Below are 25,911 nucleotides of genomic sequence, written 5' to 3' on the forward strand. Positions count from 1 at the left end.
CAAAAGCCGGCGAGGTACCAGGTACCCCTGAGGCCGTTCCGAGTCAGTCGGACGAATCAGTTGGTCGGAATCGACCTGCAGGGGCCCTTTCCACGATCCCACCGGGGCAACCGATATATTCTCGTAGCGGTGGAATACTTCACCCGCTACCCCGTGGCGGTGGCTATCCCGGATAAAACAGCCCTTGTAGTGGCCCGGGCCTTCGTGGAAAACTACGTACTTAAGTGCGGGATCCCCGAACGAGTCATTACCGACCAGGGTAGTGAATTCGAGGCCGAACTATTTCAGGCGCTGTGCCGAGAGTTCGGGATCCAGAAGGACCGAACCACGGCGTATCACCCCCAGGCGAACGGGATGGTAGAGAGGATGAACCAGACTCTGGCCGGGAAGCTTAAACGCATGGCGGCCGCGAATCAACAGGACTGGGACGAACACCTTCCCTATGCCCTGTTCGCCTACACCACCGCCGTTCACACCTCTACAGGACAGACCCCGTTCCTAATGATGTTTGGTCGCGAGTCTCGCCTGCCCGCAGATCTGCTGTTCGGTGTTCCTCCGCCGCAACGGGAGGAAGGGAGCCACCCCGTGGAGCACTTGCTGGAGACCCTGCGAGGGGCCAGGGGCCGAGCCGGCCCGCACGGAGAGGCCGCGCACCAGCGGCAAGAGCAGGGCGCCCGACCCCGTATGGAGCCCCCCTTCTACACTGCGGGCTCCGAGGTGTGGCTGTACACTCCCCGCGTCGGTGCCGGACAGGTGGGGAAGCTGACCACCTACTGGCGAGGACCCTGGATTGTGAGACGGCAGATCTCACCATGGACGGTGCTGATTCAGGGAGGAGAGAGGGGCCGGGAGATGGTGGTCAACATCCGCCGACTGAAGCCGTGGCGAGCAGCCCCCGAGGGGGGGAGCCCCGCCGTCCAAGTACCCCGAAACCCCGGGGTCCCCCCACCCCCCGTGCCCGGGGGCCTCGCGCAGTACATGGGCCCCACGGAGCCCCGGGCTCCGAGGGGCCCCGGGCGGGGCCGGGGGCGACGAGGACGGCGACCCTTAAACCCCACCGCCTCTGAGTTTGTTCCCCAGCCCGCAGGTGCCAGAGGCCGAGGGGAGCCGTTGGAATGGAGGAGGAGACCACCGCCGGAGCCCCAGGAGACGGAGCCGCCACCCCCGAGGCCAGCCACAAGGGCCGGGCGAATCCCGCGGACCCCGCGGCGATACCTCGTGGGGGCAACCCAGGCGAGGTGCTCCAGTCAACCCGGGACGGGGACTGGCACCCCGGGGGGCTATGTGGTGCCACAACGACGGGGCCGCTCTGCCGAACCAGGGAGCCGCCCGGCTTCCCCCACCGCACTGCCCCCCATCACCCGCCCCACATAAGCACACACCCGCACGCATTCCCCCCCCCCCATAGAGCTGGAAGGGAAGGTCACCTGATCGACCGGTTTTTATCCGAGAGACCCTTATCGGGATTAATTCTCACGGTTTCCGGCGATCAGGGAATTGGATGACCTCCCCGTGCTACGTGGCACCGCGGCGCTGCGGCCGGCCTTAATATGGTAGGTCGTGGCGTGGGGCATTCGGCCACTGCGGTTGAGGCGCATTTCCCCCCACACACACTCCCACGGGTCGACGGGGCGAGCAGGGGAGGCACGGGACAGCATGAATAGCGGGGTCACAGGGGCTGTTGCGCATAGTCATGGAGGGTTGGGATAATTGCGCTTGAGCGCGCAGGCCCCATTGTTAGGGAGGGTAAGGGATTAAGTAGGATTTACGCCTTGCACGCGGCACACTGATTAGCATATCAACAGCACCCAGAACCGCCGTGCGCGTGCCAGAGGATCGCGAGCCCATTGTTTAGCGCAGCATCCCCTTGAAGGTAGGGAGGATAAATAGAGGGGCGCAGAGGGAAAATAGCTCGCTTCTCTCCAGGCCAGCGGACCAGCAGGACTTCCAGCCAGCGACCCGGACGTCCGTGCGACGCATCGAGGTACGCTGTTAGCGCAGAGAGCAGCGAACCTCCGCGGGCACCAAACAGTGAGTGGGGAGGTGAAGTAGGGTATCGTAAGCCGATAAATAGGGAATAGGTACAGGTTTAGTGGAATAGGCCAGCCTCGTCGACTCACTGATTCAACATCAATTCGCAGGTGGCATATAATAAATCATTAATAGCGAAGCGTGGTCTCGCGTGATCTTGTCGTGCAGTGTGAGCGTGTGGGTGCGCTGTGTGCACAGTGGTTCGCCACGTGAGTGAGCGCTGCGCGGAGCTGAGCGCGCGGGTTGCGTGTGGGAACGCGTGTGGTACTGTGTGTGCGTAAGCTCGCGGCGTGCGTAATAGGCGTACCCCAGGTGCGCGATCATAACGCAAGCGGCCAGCAGACGGCGAGCGCTGCGCAGAGCGGCGCAAGAGTGGGTGTCGCGTGTGTTCACTCCGTGTGTGATACAGGTGCGCGATCATAACTTGCGTAGTTGGTGTGGAGTTGGAGTGCACGGAGCGGCGTGTGTGTGTGTGCATACGTTCGTTACATGTCGGATACGGATGCGCATTGGTAACGTGCCGCACAGGGCTATACTGCGAGCACGGCGTTTGATTGACGATGATGTGCGCACGTATGCTCGCAGCGTGGGAGCGCGGCGCGAGGCTGTAACAGTAGGGGCGTCGCATTCGAATGCCGACGAAACCGTAGCGAGTAATAGGGAGGTGGGGTAACGTAAACGGAATAGGGGATGCAGGCGGGAGGGACCCCGGGGGCCAACGGCCCCCACACTTCTCCCTTGTGATGGGACTTTGTAGGATGAACGTTGAGATTTATAAGGGGCACGGGGTGACCAACAAGGTCAGAATTGGTCTGTGATAAGGGGTTGACAGCCATGCAAACCCCACACAATACAAAACGCCAAGCGGCCAGCAACAACAAAAAATAATACATAACTGTCCAATGAGTAATTAGATAATTAAGATCATAGAAACACGTTCCTTAAATTGATCAAGTTTATTGTTGCAAGAGTTTGGGGAAATAGGAAGACCGGGTGGGGATTCCAGAGTGGAGCAGTGTAAACTGATAAAGCTGAAAAGAGTGAGGTGACCTGCATGGTGGTGAGCGGGTGGGTGAGTAAATGGGTGAGTGTTTGAGTAAACGAGTGGAGGAGTGTGTGATAGGGTGATTGAGTCAGTGACCGGATGATATATATTGTACTTACAAACCTCGCCGCAAGGCGTCAGGAGTCAAAAGGTCACGGGTTCAAATCCAACGCCGTTATAATATATTTTTAAAAAATAACTTCATAAACTATTATTTTCTTTACTTTGTCATTTGTAGCAGTATTTCTGGGCATCGTTACGTACAATACAAAATTCTATAACTATTTATACAGATGTGTAATTGTATATAAAAAAATCATTTTAATACTTCAACGGATCAATGATTACTGGGAGCAACGTTAGTTTTAGCGTCACTCGCGCTGCCAAAACTTTATTGTGCAGTAGACACACAAATACGTTACAGTACAGTATCACATGCTATGTCATGCATGTCTCCACATATGACATGTAAGTTAATTAATTAAAAATAAAATATCAGTAATTCTGCACTGTGATAAGCCACCAGAGGGCTCACATTAAGCACGGAGTGCAATACTCTACCGTAGCCACAAGGCGGCGGCAGTAGATAGGTCGCGCGTTCAAATGCAAACTCCCCTGTCCATTCACGCGACTTTTTACTTAATTTCGGGCGTCAAGTCTCAGTTACATTCGTAACGACACAGACTTGCACTCTTGCTTTAACGTTTTTTTTTATTAGTCATTGCAAAAAAATCACATTGTACAAAAAACTCAACACACAAGAGAATATATTGGGAGACGTTTCTGGCATTGCCCATTATTCATAGCGGTTAGATTTTTGCGTGGAGTTGTTATAGAATACGGTTTTAGGATCCAATCACGGCCGTGTAACTATGTAACTAGCCTCTTGCCCGTCCAAGGACGGGTGTATTTCAGTAAATTTGAAACTTGCAAGCGAAAAGCAGACCGCGACGTGATATATTCATTACATAAATTCGTGTTAAATTCATACTCTTTGGTTTCTTTCGGTAAAGTCACGTAGTTAGAAATAAAATAAATCACGACGTTTCGATCGCAACACAAGCGATCGAAACGTCGTGATTTGTTTTATATGATTTGTGACTTTATTTTATTTCGTGACTTTACCGAAGGAACCAAAGAGTATGGATTCCTGCAGTCACGAGAGCTCTCCTGTCCCCGCGATGTTACAATCGACCTAGCAGGTGTACGCGAGCTAATTTCATTGCTCCATCTCCTCAGTGGACGTCTCAGGGGCTCTGCACCTCCTTTGGCAGCGACTCCCTCGCCAGTCTCGACCACGGGCACCTCGGGGGGAGGCAGACATTTGTGACGATGTGTGACGATGGGGGGTCTCAGACTGATGACCAATGAGTGCACCATACACTAAATGTAAAATGTTTTTTTCATCATCAACAATTGCCCTACATTTTTTAAATAAAACTGCGAGATTTGAAATCGGACATGGGTTTGATGACATGAAATAATAGCCTTAATGATACTGTACACATGATGCATGTATTAAAGCATTTTATAAATAAAAATTACTTTGAATGACAATGACATAAAAATATAAAGAAGTTATGTACTCACTAGTGTAACTAACCGGACGCTCTCCTACCTCCGCACATCGTATAACCTTATTTTTTACATCCATACTGATGCCTTTCCTTTGTTTAGCCACATTACCAGAACTATCACTTGCAGGCCTTTTTCCCCAGACATTGTGGGTCAAAATTGCAATCAGGATGAAGCAACAAAACTGTTACCAAAGGTCAAATAACCAAACACACGTTCCACGGGAAGCGTTCAAGGCTGGCGGGCAGAGGCGGGAGCGCTGGTTGGCTCAGCACCACTGAGCGTGCGCTTCTCTTTCACTGATTGAGCGAGCGGCTCGGAGAAGGCAGGGAGTGTTGCATGCCGCGTGTTCTCGCGCAGGAATTTTGAATCGTTCAGGAATTTTCCTCCAGGACAGAGCCTCGTAAGGAAATGGTGTTATAAGAGGCAGCCTGTCCATACGATAAAAAATGTTTTTTTTATCATAATGGTACTATGTAAATGTTTTCATCCTAATCATACTGCTGTTGGTGTCGTGAAATACGTGTGTTAATTTTCCTGTCATTTTACTCTAAACTTGAGATAAAACTATGTGAGCCCCTGTGCACGTGCCACTTTTCTGTGACCATGCCAGTGAGATGGCCAACTGTTGCCAGCAACGCATCAAACATGAGCAACTATGGTAACTCTATGCAATAGCGTAGAGCAGCAGGGTTCTGTGTAGCCGAGGCAAATGGAGATTGGTAAAAAGGTGTTGACTACCTGGGATTGGTCTAAGAGTACACAGTGTTGGGTGGTCACATGATCTCTGATTGTAAATTTCTATCCCAGTTGCTCACTAAGGACGAGCAACTATTGGACGTGTCGTTCCTTGTAAAATCGAAAATGGTGTGGCAACAACTTCAAAATTATCTGCGTATACCAGGGTGTGCGGCAGCCATTTGAGCCAACTGGGATATAATTGGGAATAAAATAAAGCACTCCAATGACTTAGACCTAACCGCTCTGTGGCCGCTTCTCTCTCTCTCTCCAGATGGAAACGTCCTCACGCTCAAGTTGTACCCGAGGCAAAGCGACCTCCAGCTATGGCGCTATCTTTTCGCAGAAGCTGTCGCTGAGGCTGCTGCTGCTGTTGCTGCCACCGCTGCTGCTGAATGTGGCCGTGGCACAGCGCGAGAGCGCAGGCCGCGCGTCCGTCCTCTCGATGTTGCGGTGCAAGCAGGTGGACGTCGCCAAGAACCTCTCCTCCGGATACGGGTGCTTCTGCCACACGAGATTCCGCCACGCAGAGCCCCAGGACGAATTGGACTTGTGCTGCATGGTGAGGCTTGGCTGGGGGTAATTCGTAGAGTGAGTGAGAGAGGCACCGATGCTGCGTTGGGGCGATGGATAAAGGCCTCCCCAAACCGCATTTGCGATTGTCTCTCACAAAAACACTCATGATATAGATTTATGTATTATATGATTTTTCATAGAATTAGGACCCATATCTAAAAAATCCTTACCCGATAAACATCTGGTAGATCACCAGCATTGGTTTAAGCCAGCGTGACTTGTGGTGATACATTGTACGTTTAGACCGGTCCAGAGTTTGCTTGTGTTCAACCCTATGCTGGTTAAATTACGCACTCACAGAATGCCGTGTAGATAATGGGATGTGTTGAAACATTTTTATATTCATGTGGAGGGAGCGATATGTCAAGGAGGCATATTATCTTCTTATTTATTTCATCCATAAGTGGATTGACAAAGAGCTGTGAGAAAGAAACGAAGTTTCCTTGTTTCAGTTCATTTAGTTATACCAGGTTCTCACCAATTTCATACTAAAACATCTGCCTGTCTGCCCACATGTTCCTTGGTCCATTCGTTCATCCCCGTGGCTAAAGATGGCCCACTGCTGTGCCCGCGCCGCAATCCTCGACTACTGCCAGTCGGAGAGTGGCCTGCAAACGCTCGAGGCCAAACTCAAGGAGCAGCCCTCCTGCAAGACACATCGGCCTGCGGCATCACGCAAGGCCGACGAGCGTTCGGAGGCCACGCTGACCCGAGATGCCGTGGTAGAGGTGCTGGAGGCCGTGACAGAGGAGTTGAAGGAGATGACTGTGAAGGAAAAGCAAAGAGTGGAGCGGGAGGCCAACACGACGTGTGAGCGGGTGCTGTACGAGTGTGAGCGGGCGTTGTACATGTGCGCCAGCGATGCACCTGTGCGGCCTGATTTGGTCGGGCTCCCCCAGGTGAGTGCAGGTTGCTTCGAGATATTAACTACCTCGTGGGGTGCCACGGTGGCGAGATATTAACTACCTCGCCTGGAATTCAGGAGTTCGTGGGTTTGATCCCGACCCTGACGCCTGTATATTTGGAGTTTTCATGTTCTATCCTTGGTTGTGTGGATTTTTCTTCGGGTCCTCCGGTTTTTCCCTCCTGATTTACATATTTGGCTGCTATAAATTTCCACATAAGCCACTTCATTGAGCTGTCATTTGTGGCCAAGTCGCTTCTAAAAATGAGCTATATAGCTCAGTGGGCCTTACCTGGGAAAATAAACATTGTTATGTTTATAGTTTAATAGTATTTTTTTTTATTCACACACTGAGTATGGATTGCAAATTAAATGGGGTTTTTGGATTGGCACGTGATCTTTAAAAAAATACTTAAAACGAATTCTAGCTCCACATCGGGTGTTTACATGAACAGGCACAATTTAATCAAAAATATTTTATTGTCTATATTCAACACAGGCCTAAAGCCCCATAATGCAAAGCAGCCAGCAACAAAACATGAATGATAAATACAACACATAGTATCGCCCCAATGCTCATTCGAGCAAGAAATCACCGACCGACTTTTTGGAATAGAGCAAGTCTATAAGAACTTGGGAAAATAAACAATGGGAGTTCCAAAATCAGAAACTAAGGGCACAGCAGATAAGATGAGATGTATAGACTTTATTGAACAACTTTGTAGAAACTCGGTGAAAGAGATGATAGAAAATAACTCCTCAGTCGAACAGGTGAGAACAGGAGAATGTTAAATCTCCTGCAGTGTAGTTGTTGGACACAGTAGGGATACCAGGAAATTGTCATCTTGATAGGAAGGGCATCAATGTGTGAATTTCCTGGGCACAATGATTGGTCGTGCCCATTAAAGAGTGATAAAGAAGTAAGACAGCAACTGCAGTGAATCAATGTGTGCAGGAGGACCATTTAACTGAACTGCTCTGTTAAATTGTACAAGCAGAATTTACAGTATTCTGACCAATTCAAAACAGTGCTTATCATAGGATCTGCACATGTCGCATGTACATCACGAGATGTCCCACACAAGTTTGAGGTTCACTTCATCATTTATTTTCAAGTTATAGTAAGCGGTGTATCATTGTGGCACTTTAGTGACGTCGCGAGACCTTTTTACAATTCAAGTTGAGGGAGCTGGATTAATTCTGGTATGGTAGGACTATAACGGATGGAGATGACATGCAGAGACCTTCATCCTGCAGTGGCTATACAATGATTGATGATGATTAATCGTATTTTATAGCCCTTAGACACAAATGAATGCATGAAAAATGAGTGTAAGCTTCTATCTTAATGAATTATAACATACCTAATGTTTGCCAACCCTGACACTCTCCCTTGTCGATACTCCCGCCGGCCTCTAGGATGAGGTCTGCAGGGCCAATATCGACCGGCCAGTGTGCTCGCTGGAGCCAGCACCGACCAACCAATCTACAGCCATACCTACCACCAGACCTGTTACTGGACTCACAAAACAAATTCCCAGTTCTACAGCCAGACCTACAACCAGTTCTATTACTAGACTCACAACAACACCTACCACCAGTACTACAGCCAGACCTACCAGCCGATCTTTTTCCTGGCTTACAACCAGCTATTCGACCAGTTCTATAGCCAGATCTTCGAACAGATCTTCTGACAAATCGACAGACAGGTTCACTGAACATTTACTCAATCTGATTACTGGAAGCGAAGAGACCTCCAGAGAAATGGTGACAGGAAATGTACACTCAGCACAAAACCATGTTTGGCAACCATCCCATCTCAGAAGCGGTGATGCACACTCACACATACAACACCTGGACCCCATTCTCAGGGTTGATAGTGATCTTACACCGAGACAATACCTGCAGCACATTCTGAGGGTTGACAAAGTACACCCACTCAGACATCATCCATGGCCCAATCTCGCTCTTGGCAGCACACATGCACACCGACAACATAGCCTCACCTGTGACCGAGCACACCCACAGACACGACAGAGTGACAATACACCCCAAGAGAGACAGCACAGTCTCAGAAACAGCGTATTGCACTTTCTGAAGCAACACCGTAGATACGCTGATTCGAACCTATACAAACAACACCGACCCATTCATGGCATTGCACATAAACGCATACAACTCTTTGACAGTACATACCCACACAGACAACACCGTGTCAAGAGTGACTATACAGACCCAGAGATACAGCACATTCCCACAGGCAACATAATGCGCTTTCTGGGCCAACGTCCTTTTAGAATTGACGATTCACAACCATACGGACGACACCCTCCCAGAGGTGGCACTACACACCCACGTAGACACAGTGTCGAGGGTGACAATACACAGCCAGAGAGACAGCACATTCTCAAAGAAAGCATAATGCGCTTTCTTAACCAACGCCCCTTTAGAATTGACGATTCAGAGCGATACGGACAACACCCTCCCAGAGGTGCAGCTACAAAACCACGTGGACAATACAGTTTTGCTGATAGCATCATCAATGGACCCACATTTGCTGACGAGAAGAATGTGGGAGATATCATCAATGAACCAACGTTCACTGACGAGTACAATGCAAGAGACACCTTTAATCGACCCACATTCGCTGACGAGAACAATGCGGAAGACATCAATGGACCCGACAGTACACACAAACACAGACAACTCCTTGACAGTACATACTCACACAGACAACACCGTGTCAAGAGTGACTATACACACCCAGAGAGACAGCACATTCTCACAGGCAAAACAATGCGCTTTCTGGGCCAACATCCTTTTAGAATTGACAATTCACAACCATACGGACGACATCATCCCAGAGGTCCCAATAGACACCCACACGGACATTACAGTTTAGGTGATGGCACCATCAAAGGACCCATGTTCACTGAAGAGTACAATGCAAGAGACACCACCAATGGACCCACGTTCAATGACGAGAATGATGCGGGAGACACCATCAATAGACCCACATTTGCTGACGAGAATGATGCGGAAGACATCATCAATGGACCCGACAGTACACTCAAACACAAACAACTCCTTGAGAGTACATACTCACACAGACAGCACCGTGTCAAGAGTGACAATATAGAACCAGAGCGACAACACATTCTCACAGGCAACATGATGCACTTTCTGGGCCAGCACCCTTTTAGAATTGACGATTCACAACTCTACAGACGACATCCTCCCAGAGGTGACAATACACACCCACTCAGACAATATAGTTATGGTGATGGCACCATCAATGGACCCACGTTCACTGACAAGAAGGCGGGAGACACCATGGATGAACTCACATTTGCTGACGAGAACAATTTAGAAGAAAGCATGGATGGACCCAGATTTACTTATGAGAACAATGCGGAATATACCATGCATAGACCCACATTCACTGACAAGAATACGGGAGACACTGTCAATGGACCTAAATTCGCCGAAGAGAACAATGCGGGAGACAGCATGGATGAACCCACATTAACTTATGAGAACAATGTGAGAGACATCATGCATAGGCCCACATTCGTTGATGAGAACAATTCGGGAGATACCATCAATGGATCCACATTCGCTGAAGAGAACAATGCGGGCGACAGCATGGATGGACCCACATTCACTAACGAGAACAATGCGGAAGACATCATCAATGGACCCGACAGTACACGCAAACACAAACAACTCCTTGACAGTACATACTCACACAGACAACACCGTGTCAAGAGTAACAATACAGATCCAGAGCGACAACACATTCTCACAGGCAACATGATGCACTTTCTGGGCCAGCGCCCTTTTAGAATTGACGACTCACAACTATACAGACCACACCCTCCCAGAGGTGACAATACACACCCACTCGGACAATACAGTTTTGGTGATGGCACGCCCACATTCACTGACAAGAATGCGGGACACACCATGGATGAACCCACATTTGCTGACGGAACAATTTAGAAGACAGCATGGATGGACCCAGATTGACTTATGAGGACAATGCTGGAGATACCATGAATGGACCCACATTCACTGACAAGAATACGGGAAACACTGTCAATGGACCTAAATTCGCTGAAGAGACCTATGCGGGAGACAGCATGGATGGATCCACGTTCACTGACAAGAACAATACGGGAGACACCATCAATGGATCCACATTAACTACTCAGAACAATGCGGGAGACACCATGGATGGTCCCACGTTTACTGACGAGTACAATACGGGAGACACTGTCATTGAACCCACATTCACTGACGAAAACAATGCGGGAGACACCATGGATGAAACCACATTTGATGACGAGAACAATGCGGGAGACACCATGGATGAAGCCACATTTGATGACGAGAACAATGCAGGAGACAGGATGGATGGACCCACGTTCACGGATCAGAACAATGCGGGAGACACCATGGATCGATCCACATTTGCTGAAGAGAACAATGCAGGAGACACCATCAATCGACCCACGTTCACGGATGAGAACAATGCGGAAGACACCATGGATCTATCCACATTTGCTGAAGAAAACAATGCGGGCAACAACATGGAAGGACCCACGTTCACTTATGAGAACAATGCAAGACACACCGTGAATGGACCCGCATTCGCTGATGACAATCCGGGAGACACCATGGATGAACCCACATTTGATGACGAAAACAATGCTGGAGACATCATAAATAGATCCACGTTTACTGAAAAGAAAAATGCAGGAGAAACCATTCACGAACCCACATTTGCTGACGAGAACAATTTAGAAGACAGGATGCATGAACCCAGATTGACTTATGAGAACAATGCGGAAGATACCATGAATGGACCCACATTCACTGACAAGAATACGGGAAACACTGTCAATGGATCCACATTCACTAACAAGAACAATGCGGGAGACACCATTAATGGTCCCACGTTTACTGACGAGTACAATGCAGGAGACACCATCAATGAACCCACGTTCACTGACAAGAACAATACGGGAGACACTGTCATTGAACCCACATTCACTGGCGAAAACAATGCGGGATACACCATGGATGGACCCACATTAACTGATGAGACCAATGCGGGAGACACCATGGACGGACCCACATTTACTGATGAGACCAATGCAGGAGACACCATCAATGGACCCACATTCACTTACGAGAACACTGCAGGAGACACCATGGACGGACCCACATTCACTGACGAGAACAATGTGGTAGAATCCATCGATGGACCCACGTTCACTGATGAGACCAATTCGAAAGACACCATGGGTCAATCCAAATTCGCTGAAGAGAACAATGTGGGAGACAGCATGGATGGACCCACGTTCATTGACGAGAGCAATGCGAGACACACCTTTAATGGACCCACATTTACTGATTATAACAATGCGGGAGACACCATCAGTTGACCCACGTGTACTGACCAGAAAATGAGGGACACACTCTTGACTGACAAGAGCAATGTAAGCTACACTCTGGATGAAGCCAGCCTCGCCCAGGGCCTCATCAAGTGATGATTAACAGTAATGCATCACTTCCACCGCTGTCACCACCATCACCAAGAGCATCACTGTGTCGGAACTGAGCTTGCAATGCGAGTATCTTTCAGTTACAGTCCTGTATGCAGTCATGTGAAAACAAAAAATGTAAAATAAAATAATAATAATAAATCACGTCTATTTTTATTATATATATACTTTACATCCACTTACTTGGTCGCATTCACTTACCATTGTTCACTCAATCCCAGCTAATGCTAGCCTCCCCCTTTTCTCCACTTATTCTCTACACATTTTTTCATTTATTTTTCTTCACCTCTTAACCATCATCCAGCCGTCCTCATCTATCTTCAGGCTGCAATGTCCACAATGGAGAGGGGCTATGAGATAGGGTTCAAGAGGCACATTGATTTTTAGCAGGCCAAGATTTTGTTGCAGAGCTTCACGGTTCGACTCCAGCGGCTGCCCTGGTTACTACTGAAGCGCCATCTGTTTTCACAGTGGACGTTAAAGTTCCCGTGACATATTTTGCAATAGTAGACCATTGTGTGTGCCAGAGTCATGGTCCAAATTTTGCCAAATAAAAAAAAATACCCGCAAATGACTCAATTGGTATTTATCAAAACGAGCATCGCCCCCGAGAAACCCTGGCAGGAGCCTCCTGCAAAGAGTCATGAGATGGGGGAGGCTTTCCTGGGCAACCAAGCACACTCATACAGATACAGAGCTTGGAAACTCCTTTAGAAGAGAAGATAAATAATTCGTGAGTTTAAAGAAAATGGTATTTTATGCATGAGTATCTATATTAATATGGGAATCAAGGACAAACCTTTTTCATTGGCTGTGTAGGGTAGTGGTGGGTTTAACGACACACTTATGTTTATGCAATCTAACCCAAAAAATACCTTTATTAAGGAGCTAGATGCTAACTTAGCCGTTCAATAGTAAGTTGCTGTTATTTGACTAGAGGTGTTTGAGATATGGCGAGTGATTGCAACACAAAAGGAGGATATTAAAGGAATTATCACCACCACCATGAGGATGACTCGGGATGTACGCTCATGTTGAGGCACGCGGTGTGGGCAGAGCGGTGGGAATGAGTTGGCTTCGCATTCTTCAGCAAGTGGCTTCGCGCTCTTAAGTGGGAGGCACCGTAGACATCGCGGTGGTACAAGGACGGCGATGACCTCACGCATCGCGAACGTGGGGGGGATCAGTGAGGCTGTCGGTATTTATGGGACATTTTTTTCCGTATCAAAACGATGAAAAATAAGAAGAGATTTTATCTTTCCTGGCAATAAAACAGGAGGTGTTAAGATGTTCAAACACCAAAATAGATACGTTTTGCAAGGCATCAAGTCTGCATTAACCACAGATATTTGTGGCAAAACATGCAAATAAACATGCTCTGATAATAATTGCATTGTCCTTAAAACTAATTGGCCTACACCAGAGACAGCCTTCTTCATGGGGTATGGCCTGGTCTCACCACCAGTGTGAGACCTGAGAATGCCAAAGGGTGAACAGTTCCAAGGCAATGGAAGTATCAGAACACTTCTAGCTCGGGTCCAGCAGTTATATCGATGGGACCTTTTTTCCAGTGTCAACTATGATGCAGAATAAGAATAGGTTTTCGGTGTTCACAGCTCAACTAATTTACTATTATGCACCAGTATCCTATTATTATTTAAATGTTCTTCACGGTTCTGCGCATGCTGTATATCACAGTGAGCTATCTTGAAACTGAAACGTGCATTATCCTTTAATGAGCTCCCACTGAAGCATTGACTGTGACATAACCCAATGCTGCTGTCAATGCATGTGGTCATACAACTTAAAATACGTGTACACTGTTTTGAAGACCATATATAGCAGGATGTGATTGCAGAATGTATGACCTGGGCAGATTATTCACACTGTGTAGCCTGAACATTTCTGATGGCAGATACGAGTATGACGGATTACAATGTAATGTGTTGAATACAATATTGTGTAAATGACACAGCCACCAGTGGTACAATCTCGATCCACGTCGCCTCCTCCCTTGTGACGAGGACAATCAATGAAACGTTCTTTTTTTTTAAATCTGGCACTTTTACCAATAAAAATCGCTTCGAGGAGCTGCACAGAAATAAATCATGAAATAAGACATCGTTTACACACCTTCGATTAGCACGGTTGGCTACGTACGGTGCGAAAGAAGCTCAACATACACACGTACGAGACAACCATCAAATAAATATTGAACGTACATTAAATACTGCTCGTTAGAAATGCATATAATATGGTTAATAAGTGTACAATCCTATACAACTAAAAAAACAGGAATGGCAACATCTGAAAACCACTGTGCAATGAGATGACAAACACACATGATCAAATATCGTCGGGTGGAGTAAAGGGCTAATGTGGGTACAAGGCCTCTTTGTCCTGCTGCTCGCGTGTGGTCCGTCTGTTGAGCAGCAGACACGAGCAGCAGCAGCAGCAGGGCCTGTGCAGGAGGGCGCCAGTCCACACCTCCACCTCATCGTGGCTCAAGACGCTACTTCGGTTCGCACCACGATTGAAAGAGGTCTCTCACCCCCCCCCCCCCCCCCACATTCTACCCTCAACATTCAGTCATTGGTCGTGTGCAAAACCGCTTTAAAAACGAATTGTAAAAGAGAGATGGTAAATCCTGAAGATGCAAAAGCTGTCAACATGCATACGCATATAAATGTTTAAAAAATATATTTTAAAAGTAATGTTTTAAAACTGCAGGACCCTCTGCGCATTCACAGATCCGAGGCGAATCATTCCCCAGCGTTGGGGGCTGTTGGAACCCTCTGCCACACCACGCATCCTGCCTCTCCGTTCGAGTGGCACACTCGGTAGACCTGCACCCTGTGACCCCCCCCACCCAGCCCCACGTGTGATGCATGAAACAAGGGATTTAGAAAATCAAGAGCATGAATTGCCTCCTTCTGTCAAGCTGGGGTGCAATTCAATAATAAAACAGGCTTGTGATTGTATTTGCAGAAGTCTTCAGCAAATATATTTAAGACCACCGCTCTTAGCATGAATAAAGAATGTGGTTAACATTTTTAGTATTCTCTACCCCTGGGCTTCAATGGCTCGTGTTTTGAAAAGTGCTTGAACATGGCGTGGTATTCTACTGGGGATGTTAACCATCGGATTGGCTCGTGATTGGAAACTGCATGATCCATTTCATGCGAGTTACCCGGTTTGGGTTCTGAAGCTGCCAAAGTGGAGACTCTGAGAACTACATATACACCACTTAAAGGTACACTGTGTTATATGAGGCACACACACACACGCCGTACATAATACCCTGAAGGTTAACCACAGTTAACAGATACAATTTTTCTGCAGAGTAATTACATTTCACATTTCAGTCTTTGCTACTTAACATGCTGCACTTAAAATGTATACAATTAACTATACTATAACAAAAAAATATTTTACTAGGTAAGGCCCACTGAGCTATATAGCTCTATTTCAGAAGTGACCTGGTCATAATGATAGCTCAACAAAGTGGCTTATCACGTAGACATTTATCGCAGCCAAATACTCGAAACGCGTGTTCATAATTATAAATGTGGAAGGAAAAACCGGACCACGAGGAGAGAGACACGCAAACTCCAACTATACAGCAGGCGTCAGGGTCGGGATTGAACCCACGACCGCCTGCATACCAGGCGAGGTAGTTAACATCTCGCCACCGTGGCGAGATGTATAGGTATCGTTGCATGTCGCTGAATGTTGTGAAGACAGCGCCATAGGAGACAGATCACCGAAACCTGGAGTCGAGCCAAACAGTCGGCACGCCAAGTCACTGGGGTCTGCCCTCAAGGGCGACGAGTGACTGCCATTTGGGCACAGTAGCCACTTCAACAACAACAACCAGTTCGGATTACACCCCGACCATAAGCCCATGATTTTCACAATTATTCTAGTGGCAACGCACCGCATTCCATTGATGTACCGTGCATGATGCAAATAACCTTTGAAAAGTAGCAAAGCAGTGTGTGTGTGTGCGATACAGTTTTCACCGAGAACATGAAACTTCACAAAGTCGTATCACTGAAGCAACCGTGACGGCCGTGTGTGTAGGCTCGCTTGTTGTTGCCATTACAGCCGATGTAAGATGCTTTTGGTGAAAAAAGTTGTAAGTGGAGGGAGTGTGTAAGGATGGCTATAAAACTAACATCATCCAAGCCCTTGCTGGACGCGGTTATTTTTGGTAGTGATTCTCCGGCGCCTTTGCACTGCGTTTGTACCAACTACAGAAGTATGAAGATTGCACTTCGTAGTTTCACGCCGTAGGTTTGTTGCCATAGCTGCGAATGCCCCCCTTCTACGCCCAACTGCGACTAAATGACATTGAGGCTGTACCAGGTATAATGCAGCAGTGGCTATGTGTGGACTGTGACACCTGAATTCGATTCCCAGCACCCACGGCTTACACCAGTGGCGAGCCATGTCTGACCCGATCCCTTCATTTGAAGTATCCCACACGGACCCCCGCGGTGAAGTATGGTCAAACAATTCCCCACGACTGATACAGCTGTTGGGAGGATCTTGCAAGGGAGCCACACTGCTCTGCTGTGCTTTTTCATGCAAGATTGAGCAATATATATTTGTTTCAATAATCTGTCAATCGAACATGAAGAAAATTAACAATCTTATTTTGACAATACCTTTTAACTCGTCTTGCGCACTTACACTCCGTGTCTGTTCTGTATTAATGTATTAAGGTTAATGTTATCGTATGTGCTGTCAGATGTTGTTGTACCTGTTTTGAAAGTTGTGGTATTCATCGCAGGATGATACCCCGTAAACTTAATTTTTGTATTTTTAACTGCTAGTTACTATCTGATGCTATTTATTTGAAGGTAATTTTTTACATACTCTACATTTGTAGTCACAATGGGTATGACAACAACAATCTAAGAACCACAATCGCCTCAACACTGCAGGTCATCAAGAGAATAAGGAGCAAGTGCTGTTAGCGAGCAGCACCTATGAAGGCGACACGGCACACGAAGGGCGTGTGGGTGGCCAGCACCACGCCCGGCCACCTTTGTCTCCCGAGTGGCGATGTTTACTGCACACCGCACCAGGTTACTCATTTGAGGCTGAGTCGACCTAGGGGGTGCCCAGGACCGGTTCAGATCATCGTCACCGGTGCTGGCCGTGAGCGGGAATCGAAGCCGGGTCGCCAGTTTCGTAGCGCAACGCGCTAACCTCAGCACCACCGCTCCCTTTGAGAGTACAATTCACACACACCTTATTGATAACACGGCAGTCAGGTTATTGACTCGAGCATGTGATCAGTGGAGTAGTAAGAGTTGTTGCTATTTTAATTGGAACTCCAGAAGCCAGTGGCTGACAGCAAAGGAGACACTCGCTGCTCCGGTGTCTGCTCTGTCACAACAGCCACGTGAGTTTGAGGCCAGCGATGTCTCAACTTCTATTTATTAACACGTTAAGGAATCGCACACACACACATATCCGTGTGATTCAACGCGCGTTTAGAGTAGATTACAAAATAAAAATTCTGATGCTGTCAATAAATGTACAAAAACTGTGTTGCTTCAGTCAGTGCGCCGCGTTCGGGCATGAAGTCAGCCTCGTTTGGCTCGTAAGGAATGTGACCCAAATGGCTGTAAGGATAAACGGGGATAATGGTTATGTGTCCTCATCATTGCGGATTAGGATTAGGTGGGGACTGCAGGAGCAGCAATAGCAGCGTGAGACAGTACGACATCGCTTCGGGATGTGTGCGCGCGGTGCGTTACGCAGCTTCGCTTCCCATTCAAAGTATAAACCGCCCGCGTGATGTTGCAATTACACTCGGGATTTGAACAACAAGTTATGTTCACTTGAGTGCCGATGCAATTGTTAATGCGGGACTTGTAGAGAGATGACTGCACGCATCGAATCACTGTTTGGGGTTTTTTGCCGGTGACAATGCGGGCTGATTGTGTTGCTCCTAAGCGACCAAACATGTTTCCCCCTCCCCAGTTCCAGACGGGTGGCGTGCCACTTCCCCACACCGTGACCTTGACATTGAAGAGGGCATTGTCCAAACGTGACGCGGGGCTGTGTAGCACTAATGGTTGTCCTCAATCACCATGTTGTAATCCATCTCACCCACCCAGGCCCCTCGTGGCTAAATGAAAGTAATATAAAAAAACGCTAATATATAAGATTATTGTTTTTGGTTAAACTAATGAAAGTAGTGGTATTTGATTTTCTAAATTTTTTTCCTATCTTATTTCCGATATTAGGAAGCTATTGCAGCTATGCACCATTGGAACCTCATTTGCCAGTGTAAAAATGTGATAATTGTTTTTTTACCCTTTTATCTGGCAACAAAACTGACACCTTTTTTTTACAAGGAGTCATGTTTGCATAGACCACAATACATGCAGTCGTAATGCAAAAAAAACAGCTATGCACTTTGAAATTTGGAATAAAAATGTAAAAATTTTAGAACTGCTTTTTGTGTTAAGTTTGTTGTCCTTTCACCCCGCATATCCGATTAGCACGGTTGGCTACGTACGGTGCGAAAGAAGCTCAACATAGGTACATAATAACAACACATGTATGAAAGATTCGCATAAACAATAACCGTTAAATAATAAAAACAATGTCATGAACGCAATGGTGTAGCATAATTAAAATAGTATAACTAATGGTGTTAGTGTAACTGACAGCATGTCTGGTGTAAGTGCTACGAATTATGATGCTGATGGAGACTCGTGACGAGGCTTAGATTGCCTGAACTGCAGGGCAAAGGAACTTTGGAGCAGTATAATCTGTGTTCGCACTGGAAAAGTCCAGCAAATGTGGAATATAATTGTGAACGCAAGCAAATTTGATATCACTATAATGTATGTGTATGTATGTGGGGAGCGGTATGTCTCCACATATGAAATGTAAGTTAATGAATTTAAAATAAAATATCACAGTAATGCTGCACTGTGATAAGCCACCAAAGGGCTCGCCATGAGCACGGACTGCAATACTCTACCGTAGCCACAAGGCGGCGGCATTCGCAGGTCACGCGTTCAAATCCAACCTGAATAATACTTTTTTATTTATGACTTATAAACAATCATATTTACTTAGTAATTTGTTGCGGTGTTCATCGGGATTATGACATTAAACAAAATATTCTGAAAGTATATACACCAGATGTGTTATTGTTTAATTAGCGATTAATACATCGAAGATGTACGGCCGGAGAACATGTAGCAATTATATGGCGAAGAGGTGCCGTTGGTTATCAACTGGCGCAGTGGCGCACTGGGCTTAGCCCCTCGACTTTTTATTAAGGGGGTCTAACGTCGGTTCCGGGAACCACCAAATTCGTAGGAGGGTTTCCATTCAAAATCAATCCACTAGCATGAGGTGAGAAGGTGTCGCGCCGCCTGTAGCTTCATTCAGTACCGCGATGGCCTTAGGCCCCTTTTTTATTTAATTAGTATTCTTGGTTCTTTTGGTAAAGTCACGTAGAAAGGAAATAATAAAAAATAAACAATTAAATAGTGAGAAATAGTAAGAATTGTACTATTTAATTTTTTTTTATTTCCCTGCTACGTGACTTTACCGAAAGAACCAAGAATATGAATCCCTGCAGTCACGAAAGCTTTCAATCGAAATTAAATTATTGTTTTTTTATATATATTGTACTTACAAACCTCGCCGCAAGGCGTCAGGATTTAAAAGGTCACGGGTTCAAATCCAACCGCCGTTATAATATATTTTTAAAAAATAACTTCATAAACTATTATTTTCTTTACTTTGTCATTTGTAGCAGTATTTCTGGGCATCGTTACGTACAATACAAAATTCTATAACTATTTATACAGATGTGTAATTGTATATAAAAAAATCATTTTAATACTTCAACGGATCAATGATTACTGGGAGCAACGTTAGTTTTAGCGTCACTCGCGCTGCCAACACTTTATTGTGCAGTAGACACACAAATACGTTACAGTACAGTATCACATGCTATGTCATGCATGTCTCCACATATGACATGTAAGTTAATTAATTAAAAATAAAATATCAGTAATTCTGCACTGTGATAAGCCACCAGAGGGCTCACATTAAGCACGGAGTGCAATACTCTACCGTAGCCACAAGGCGGCGGCAGTAGATAGGTCGCGCGTTCAAATGCAAACTCCCCTGTCCATTCACGCGACTTTTTACTTAATTTCGGGCGTCAAGTCTCAGTTACATTCGTAACGACACAGACTTGCACTCTTGCTTTAACGTTTTTTTTTATTAGTCATTGCAAAAAAATCACATTGTACAAAAAACTCAACACACAACAGAATATATTGGGAGACGTTTCTGGCATTGCCCATTATTCATAGCGGTTAGATTTTTGCGTGGAGTTGTTATAGAATACGGTTTTAGGATCCAATCACGGCCGTGTAACTATGTAACTAGCCTCTTGCCCGTCCAAGGACGGGTGTATTTCAGTAAATTTGAAACTTGCAAGCGAAAAGCAGACCGCGACGTGATATATTCATTACATAAATTCGTGTTAAATTCATACTCTTTGGTTTCTTTCGGTAAAGTCACGTAGTTAGAAATAAAATAAATCACGACGTTTCGATCGCAACACAAGCGATCGAAACGTCGTGATTTGTTTTATATGATTTGTGACTTTATTTTATTTCGTGACTTTACCGAAGGAACCAAAGAGTATGGATTCCTGCAGTCACGAGAGCTCTCCTGTCCCCGCGATGTTACAATCGACCTAGCAGGTGTACGCGAGCTAATTTCATTGCTCCATCTCCTCAGTAGACGTCTCAGGGGCTCTGCACCTCCTTTGGCAGCGACTCCCTCGCCAGTCTCGACCACGGGCACCTCGGGGGGAGGCAGACATTTGTGACGATGTGTGACGATGGGGGGTCTCAGACTGATGACCAATGAGTGCACCATACAATAAATGTAAAATGTTTTTTTCATCATAAACAATTGCCCTACATTTTCTAAATAAAACTGCGAGATTTGAAATCATACATGGGTTTGATGACATGAAATAATAGCCTTAATGATACTGTACACATGATGCATGTATTAAAACATTTTATAAATAAAAATTACTTTGAATGACAATGACATAAAAAATATAAATAAGTTATGTACTCACTAGTGTAACTAACCGGATGCTCTCCTGCCTCCACACATCGTATAACCTTATTTTTTACATCCATACTGATGCCTTTCCTTTGTTTAGCCACATTACCAGAACTATTACTTGCAGGCCTTTTCCCCCATACATTGGGTCAAAAGTGCAATCAGGATGAAGCAATAAACAGTTACCAATGGTCAAATAACCAAACACACGTTCCACGGGAAGTGTTCAAGGCTGGCGGGCAGAGGCGGGAGCGCTGGTTGGCTCAGCACCACTGAGCGTGCGCTTCTCTTTCACTGATTGAGCGCGCGGCGTGTTTTCGCACAGGAATTTTGAACCGTTCAGGAATTTTCCTCCAGGACAGAGAGCCTCATAAGGAAATGGTGTTATAAGAGGCAGCCTGTCCATACGATTGAATTTTTTTTTTATCATAATGGTACTATGTAAATGTTTTCATCCTTATCATACTGCTGTTGGTGTCGTGAAAGACGTGTGTTAATTGTCCTGTCATTCTGCTCTAAACTTGAGATAAAACTATGTGAGCCCCTGTGCACGTGGCCACTTTTCTGCGACCATGCCAGTGAGATGGCCAATTGTTGCCAGCAACGCATTAAACATGAGCAACTATGGTAACTCTATGCAATAGCGTAGAGCAGCAGGGTTCTGTGTAGCTGAGGCAAATGGAGATTGGTAAAAAGGTGTTGACTACCTGGGATTGGTCTAAGAGTACACAGTGTTGGGTGGTCACATGATCTCTGATTGTAAATTTCTATCCCAGTTGCTCACTAAGGACGAGCAACTATTGGACGTGTCGTTCCTTGTAAAATCGAAAATGGTGTGGCAACAACTTCAAAATTATCTGCGCATACCACGGTGTGCGGCAGCCATTTGAGCCAACTGGGATATAATTGGGAATAAAATAAAGCACTCCAATGACTTAGACCTAACCGCTCTGTGGCCGCTTCTCTCTCTCTCTCCAGATGGAAACGTCCTCACGCTCAAGTTGTACCCGAGGCAAAGCGACCTCCAGCTATGGCGCCATCTTTTCGCAGAAGCTGTCGCTGAGGCTGCTGCTGCTGTTGCTGCCACCGCTGCTGCTGCTGCTGAATGTGGCCGTGGCACAGCGCGAGAGCGCAGGCCGCGCGTCCGTCCTCTCGATGTTGCGGTGCAAGCAGGTGGACGTCGCCAAGAACCTCTCCTCCGGATACGGGTGCTTCTGCCACACGAGATTCCGCCACGCAGAGCCCCAGGACGAATTGGACTTGTGCTGCATGGTGAGGCTTGGCTGGGGGTAATTCGTAGAGTGAGTGAGAGAGGCACCGATGCTGCGTTGGGGCGATGGATAAAGGCCTCCCCAAACCGCATTTGCGATTGTCTCTCACAAAAACACTCATGATATAGATTTATGTATTATATGATTTTTCATAGAATTAGGACCCATATCTAAAAAATCCTTACCCGATAAACATCTGGTAGATCACCAGCATTGGTTTAAGCCAGCGTGACTTGTGGTGATACATTGTACGTTTAGACCGGTCCAGAGTTTGCTTGTGTTCAACCCTATGCTGGTTAAATTACGCACTCACAGAATGCCGTGTAGATAATGGGATGTGTTAAAACATTTTTATATTCATGTGGAGGGAGCGATATGTCAAGGAGGCATATTATCTTCTTATTTATTTCATCCATAAGTGGATTGACAAAGAGCTGTGAGAAAGAAACGAAGTTTCCTTGTTTCAGTTCATTTAGTTATACCAGGTTCTCACCAATTTCATACTAAAACATCTGCCTGTCTGCCCACATGTTCCTTGGTCCATTCGTCCATCCCCGTGGCTAAAGATGGCCCACTGCTGTGCCCGTGCCGCAATCCTCGACTACTGCCAGTCGGAGAGTGGCCTGCAAACGCTCGAGGCCAAACTCAAGGAGCAGCCCTCCTGCAAGACACATCGGCCTGCGGCATCACGCAAGACCGACGAGCGTTCGGAGGCCACGGTGACCCGAGATGCCGTGGTAGAGGTGCTGGAGGCCGTGACAGAGGAGTTGAAGGAGATGACTGTGAAGGAAAAGCAAAGAGTGGAGCGGGAGGCCAACACGACATGTGAGCGGGTGCTGTACGAGTGCGAGCGGGCGTTGTACACGTGCGCCAACGATGCACCTGTGCGGCCTCATTTGGTCGGGCTCCCCCAGGTGAGTGCAGGTTGCTTCGAGATATTAACTACCTCGTGGGGTGCCACGGTGGCGAGATATTAACTACCTCGCCTGGTATTCAGGAGGTCGTGGGTTTGATCCCGACCCTGACGCCTGTATATTTGGAGTTTGCATGTTCTCTCCTTGGTTGTGTGGATTTTTATTCAGGTCCTCCGGTTTTTCCTTCCTGATTTACATATTTGGCTGATATAAATTTCCACATAAGTCACTTAATTGAGCTGTAATTTGTGGCCAAGTCGCTTCTAAAAAAGAGCTATATAGCTCAGTGGGCCATGCCTGGGAAAATAAACATTGTTATGTTTATAGTTTAATAGTATTTTTTTTATTCACACACTGAGTATGGATTGCAAATTAAATGGGGTTTTTGGATTGGCACGTGATCTTTAAAAAAATACTTAAAACGAATTCTAGCTCCACATCGGGTGTTTACATGAACAGGCACAATTTAATCAAAAATATTTTATTGTCTATATTCAACACAGGCCTAAAGCCCCATAATGCAAAGCAGCCAGCAACAAAACATGAATGATAAATACAACACATAGTATCGCCCCAATGCTCATTCGAGCAAGAAATCACCGACCGACTTTTTGGAATAGAGCAAGTCTATAAGAACTTGGGAAAATAAACAATGGGAGTTCCAAAATCAGAAACTAAGGGCACAGCAGATAAGATGAGATGTATAGACTTTATTGAACAACTTTGTAGAAACTCGGTGAAAGAGATGATAGAAAATAACTCCTCAGTCGAACAGGTGAGAACAGGAGAATGTTAAATCTCCTGCAGTGTAGTTGTTGGACACAGTAGGGATACCAGGAAATTGTCATCTTGATAGGAAGGGCATCAATGTGTGAATTTCCTGGGCACAATGATTGGTCGTGCCCATTAAAGAGTGATAAAGAAGTAAGACAGCAACTGCAGTGAATCAATGTGTGCAGGAGGACCATTTAACTGAACTGCTCTGTTAAATTGTACAAGCAGAATTTACAGTATTCTGACCAATTCAAAACAGTGCTTATCATAGGATCTGCACATGTCGCATGTACATCACGAGATGTCCCACACAAGTTTGAGGTTCACTTCATCATTTATTTTCAAGTTATAGTAAGCGGTGTATCATTGTGGCACTTTAGTGACGTCGCGAGACCTTTTTACAATTCAAGTTGAGGGAGCTGGATTAATTCTGGTATGGTAGGACTATAACGGATGGAGATGACATGCAGAGACCTTCATCCTGCAGTGGCTATACAATGATTGATGATGATTAATCGTATTTTATAGCCCTTAGACACAAATGAATGCATGAAAAATGAGTGTAAGCTTCTATCTTAATGAATTATAACATACCTAATGTTTGCCAACCCTGACACTCTCCCTTGTCGATACTCCCGCCGGCCTCTAGGATGAGGTCTGCAGGGCCAATATCGACCGGCCAGTGTGCTCGCTGGAGCCAGCACCGACCAACCAATCTACAGCCATACCTACCACCAGACCTGTTACTGGACTCACAAAACAAATTCCCAGTTCTACAGCCAGACCTACAACCAGTTCTATTACTAGACTCACAACAACACCTACCACCAGTACTACAGCCAGACCTACCAGCCGATCTTTTTCCTGGCTTACAACCAGCTATTCGACCAGTTCTATAGCCAGATCTTCGAACAGATCTTCTGACAAATCGACAGACAGGTTCACTGAACATTTACTCAATCTGATTACTGGAAGCGAAGAGACCTCCAGAGAAATGGTGACAGGAAATGTACACTCAGCACAAAACCATGTTTGGCAACCATCCCATCTCAGAAGCGGTGATGCACACTCACACATACAACACCTGGACCCCATTCTCAGGGTTGATAGTGATCTTACACCGAGACAATACCTGCAGCACATTCTGAGGGTTGACAAAGTACACCCACTCAGACATCATCCATGGCCCAATCTCGCTCTTGGCAGCACACATGCACACCGACAACATAGCCTCACCTGTGACCGAGCACACCCACAGACACGACAGAGTGACAATACACCCCAAGAGAGACAGCACAGTCTCAGAAACAGCGTATTGCACTTTCTGAAGCAACACCGTAGATACGCTGATTCGAACCTATACAAACAACACCGACCC

General features: G+C 46.4%; 1 protein-coding gene across 1 annotated transcript; it reads left to right on the forward strand.

The window, feature by feature from the left end:
* Window positions 1-5,257: 5,257 nt before the first annotated feature.
* LOC133347783 (uncharacterized) lies at window positions 5,258-25,457 on the forward strand. Its single transcript, XM_061560394.1, has 9 exons — window positions 5,258-5,263; window positions 5,462-5,518; window positions 5,736-5,951; window positions 6,517-6,864; window positions 14,873-14,981; window positions 15,190-15,429; window positions 22,710-22,846; window positions 23,412-23,759; window positions 25,341-25,457. The coding sequence occupies exons 1-9, from the start codon at window positions 5,258-5,260 to the stop codon at window positions 25,455-25,457; spliced, it is 1,578 nt and encodes a 525-aa protein (XP_061416378.1).
* Window positions 25,458-25,911: the final 454 nt, after the last annotated feature.

The sequence above is a fragment of the Lethenteron reissneri genome, chromosome 3, assembly GCF_015708825.2.
Source record: "Lethenteron reissneri isolate LAM-NWPU_2019-01 chromosome 3, ASM1570882v1, whole genome shotgun sequence".
NCBI classification, from domain to species: Eukaryota; Metazoa; Chordata; class Hyperoartia; order Petromyzontiformes; family Petromyzontidae; genus Lethenteron; species Lethenteron reissneri.

Bases quoted from the DNA above. Each gene is read 5' to 3' on its own strand.
- LOC133347783 (XM_061560394.1), top strand. The intron at 6,865-14,872 runs GTGAGTGCAGGT...TCTGTTGAGCAG, and splicing joins ATTTGGTCGGGCTCCCCCAG to CAGACACGAGCAGCAGCAGC. The intron at 14,982-15,189 runs GTCTCTCACCCC...GCGCATTCACAG, and splicing joins TCGCACCACGATTGAAAGAG to ATCCGAGGCGAATCATTCCC.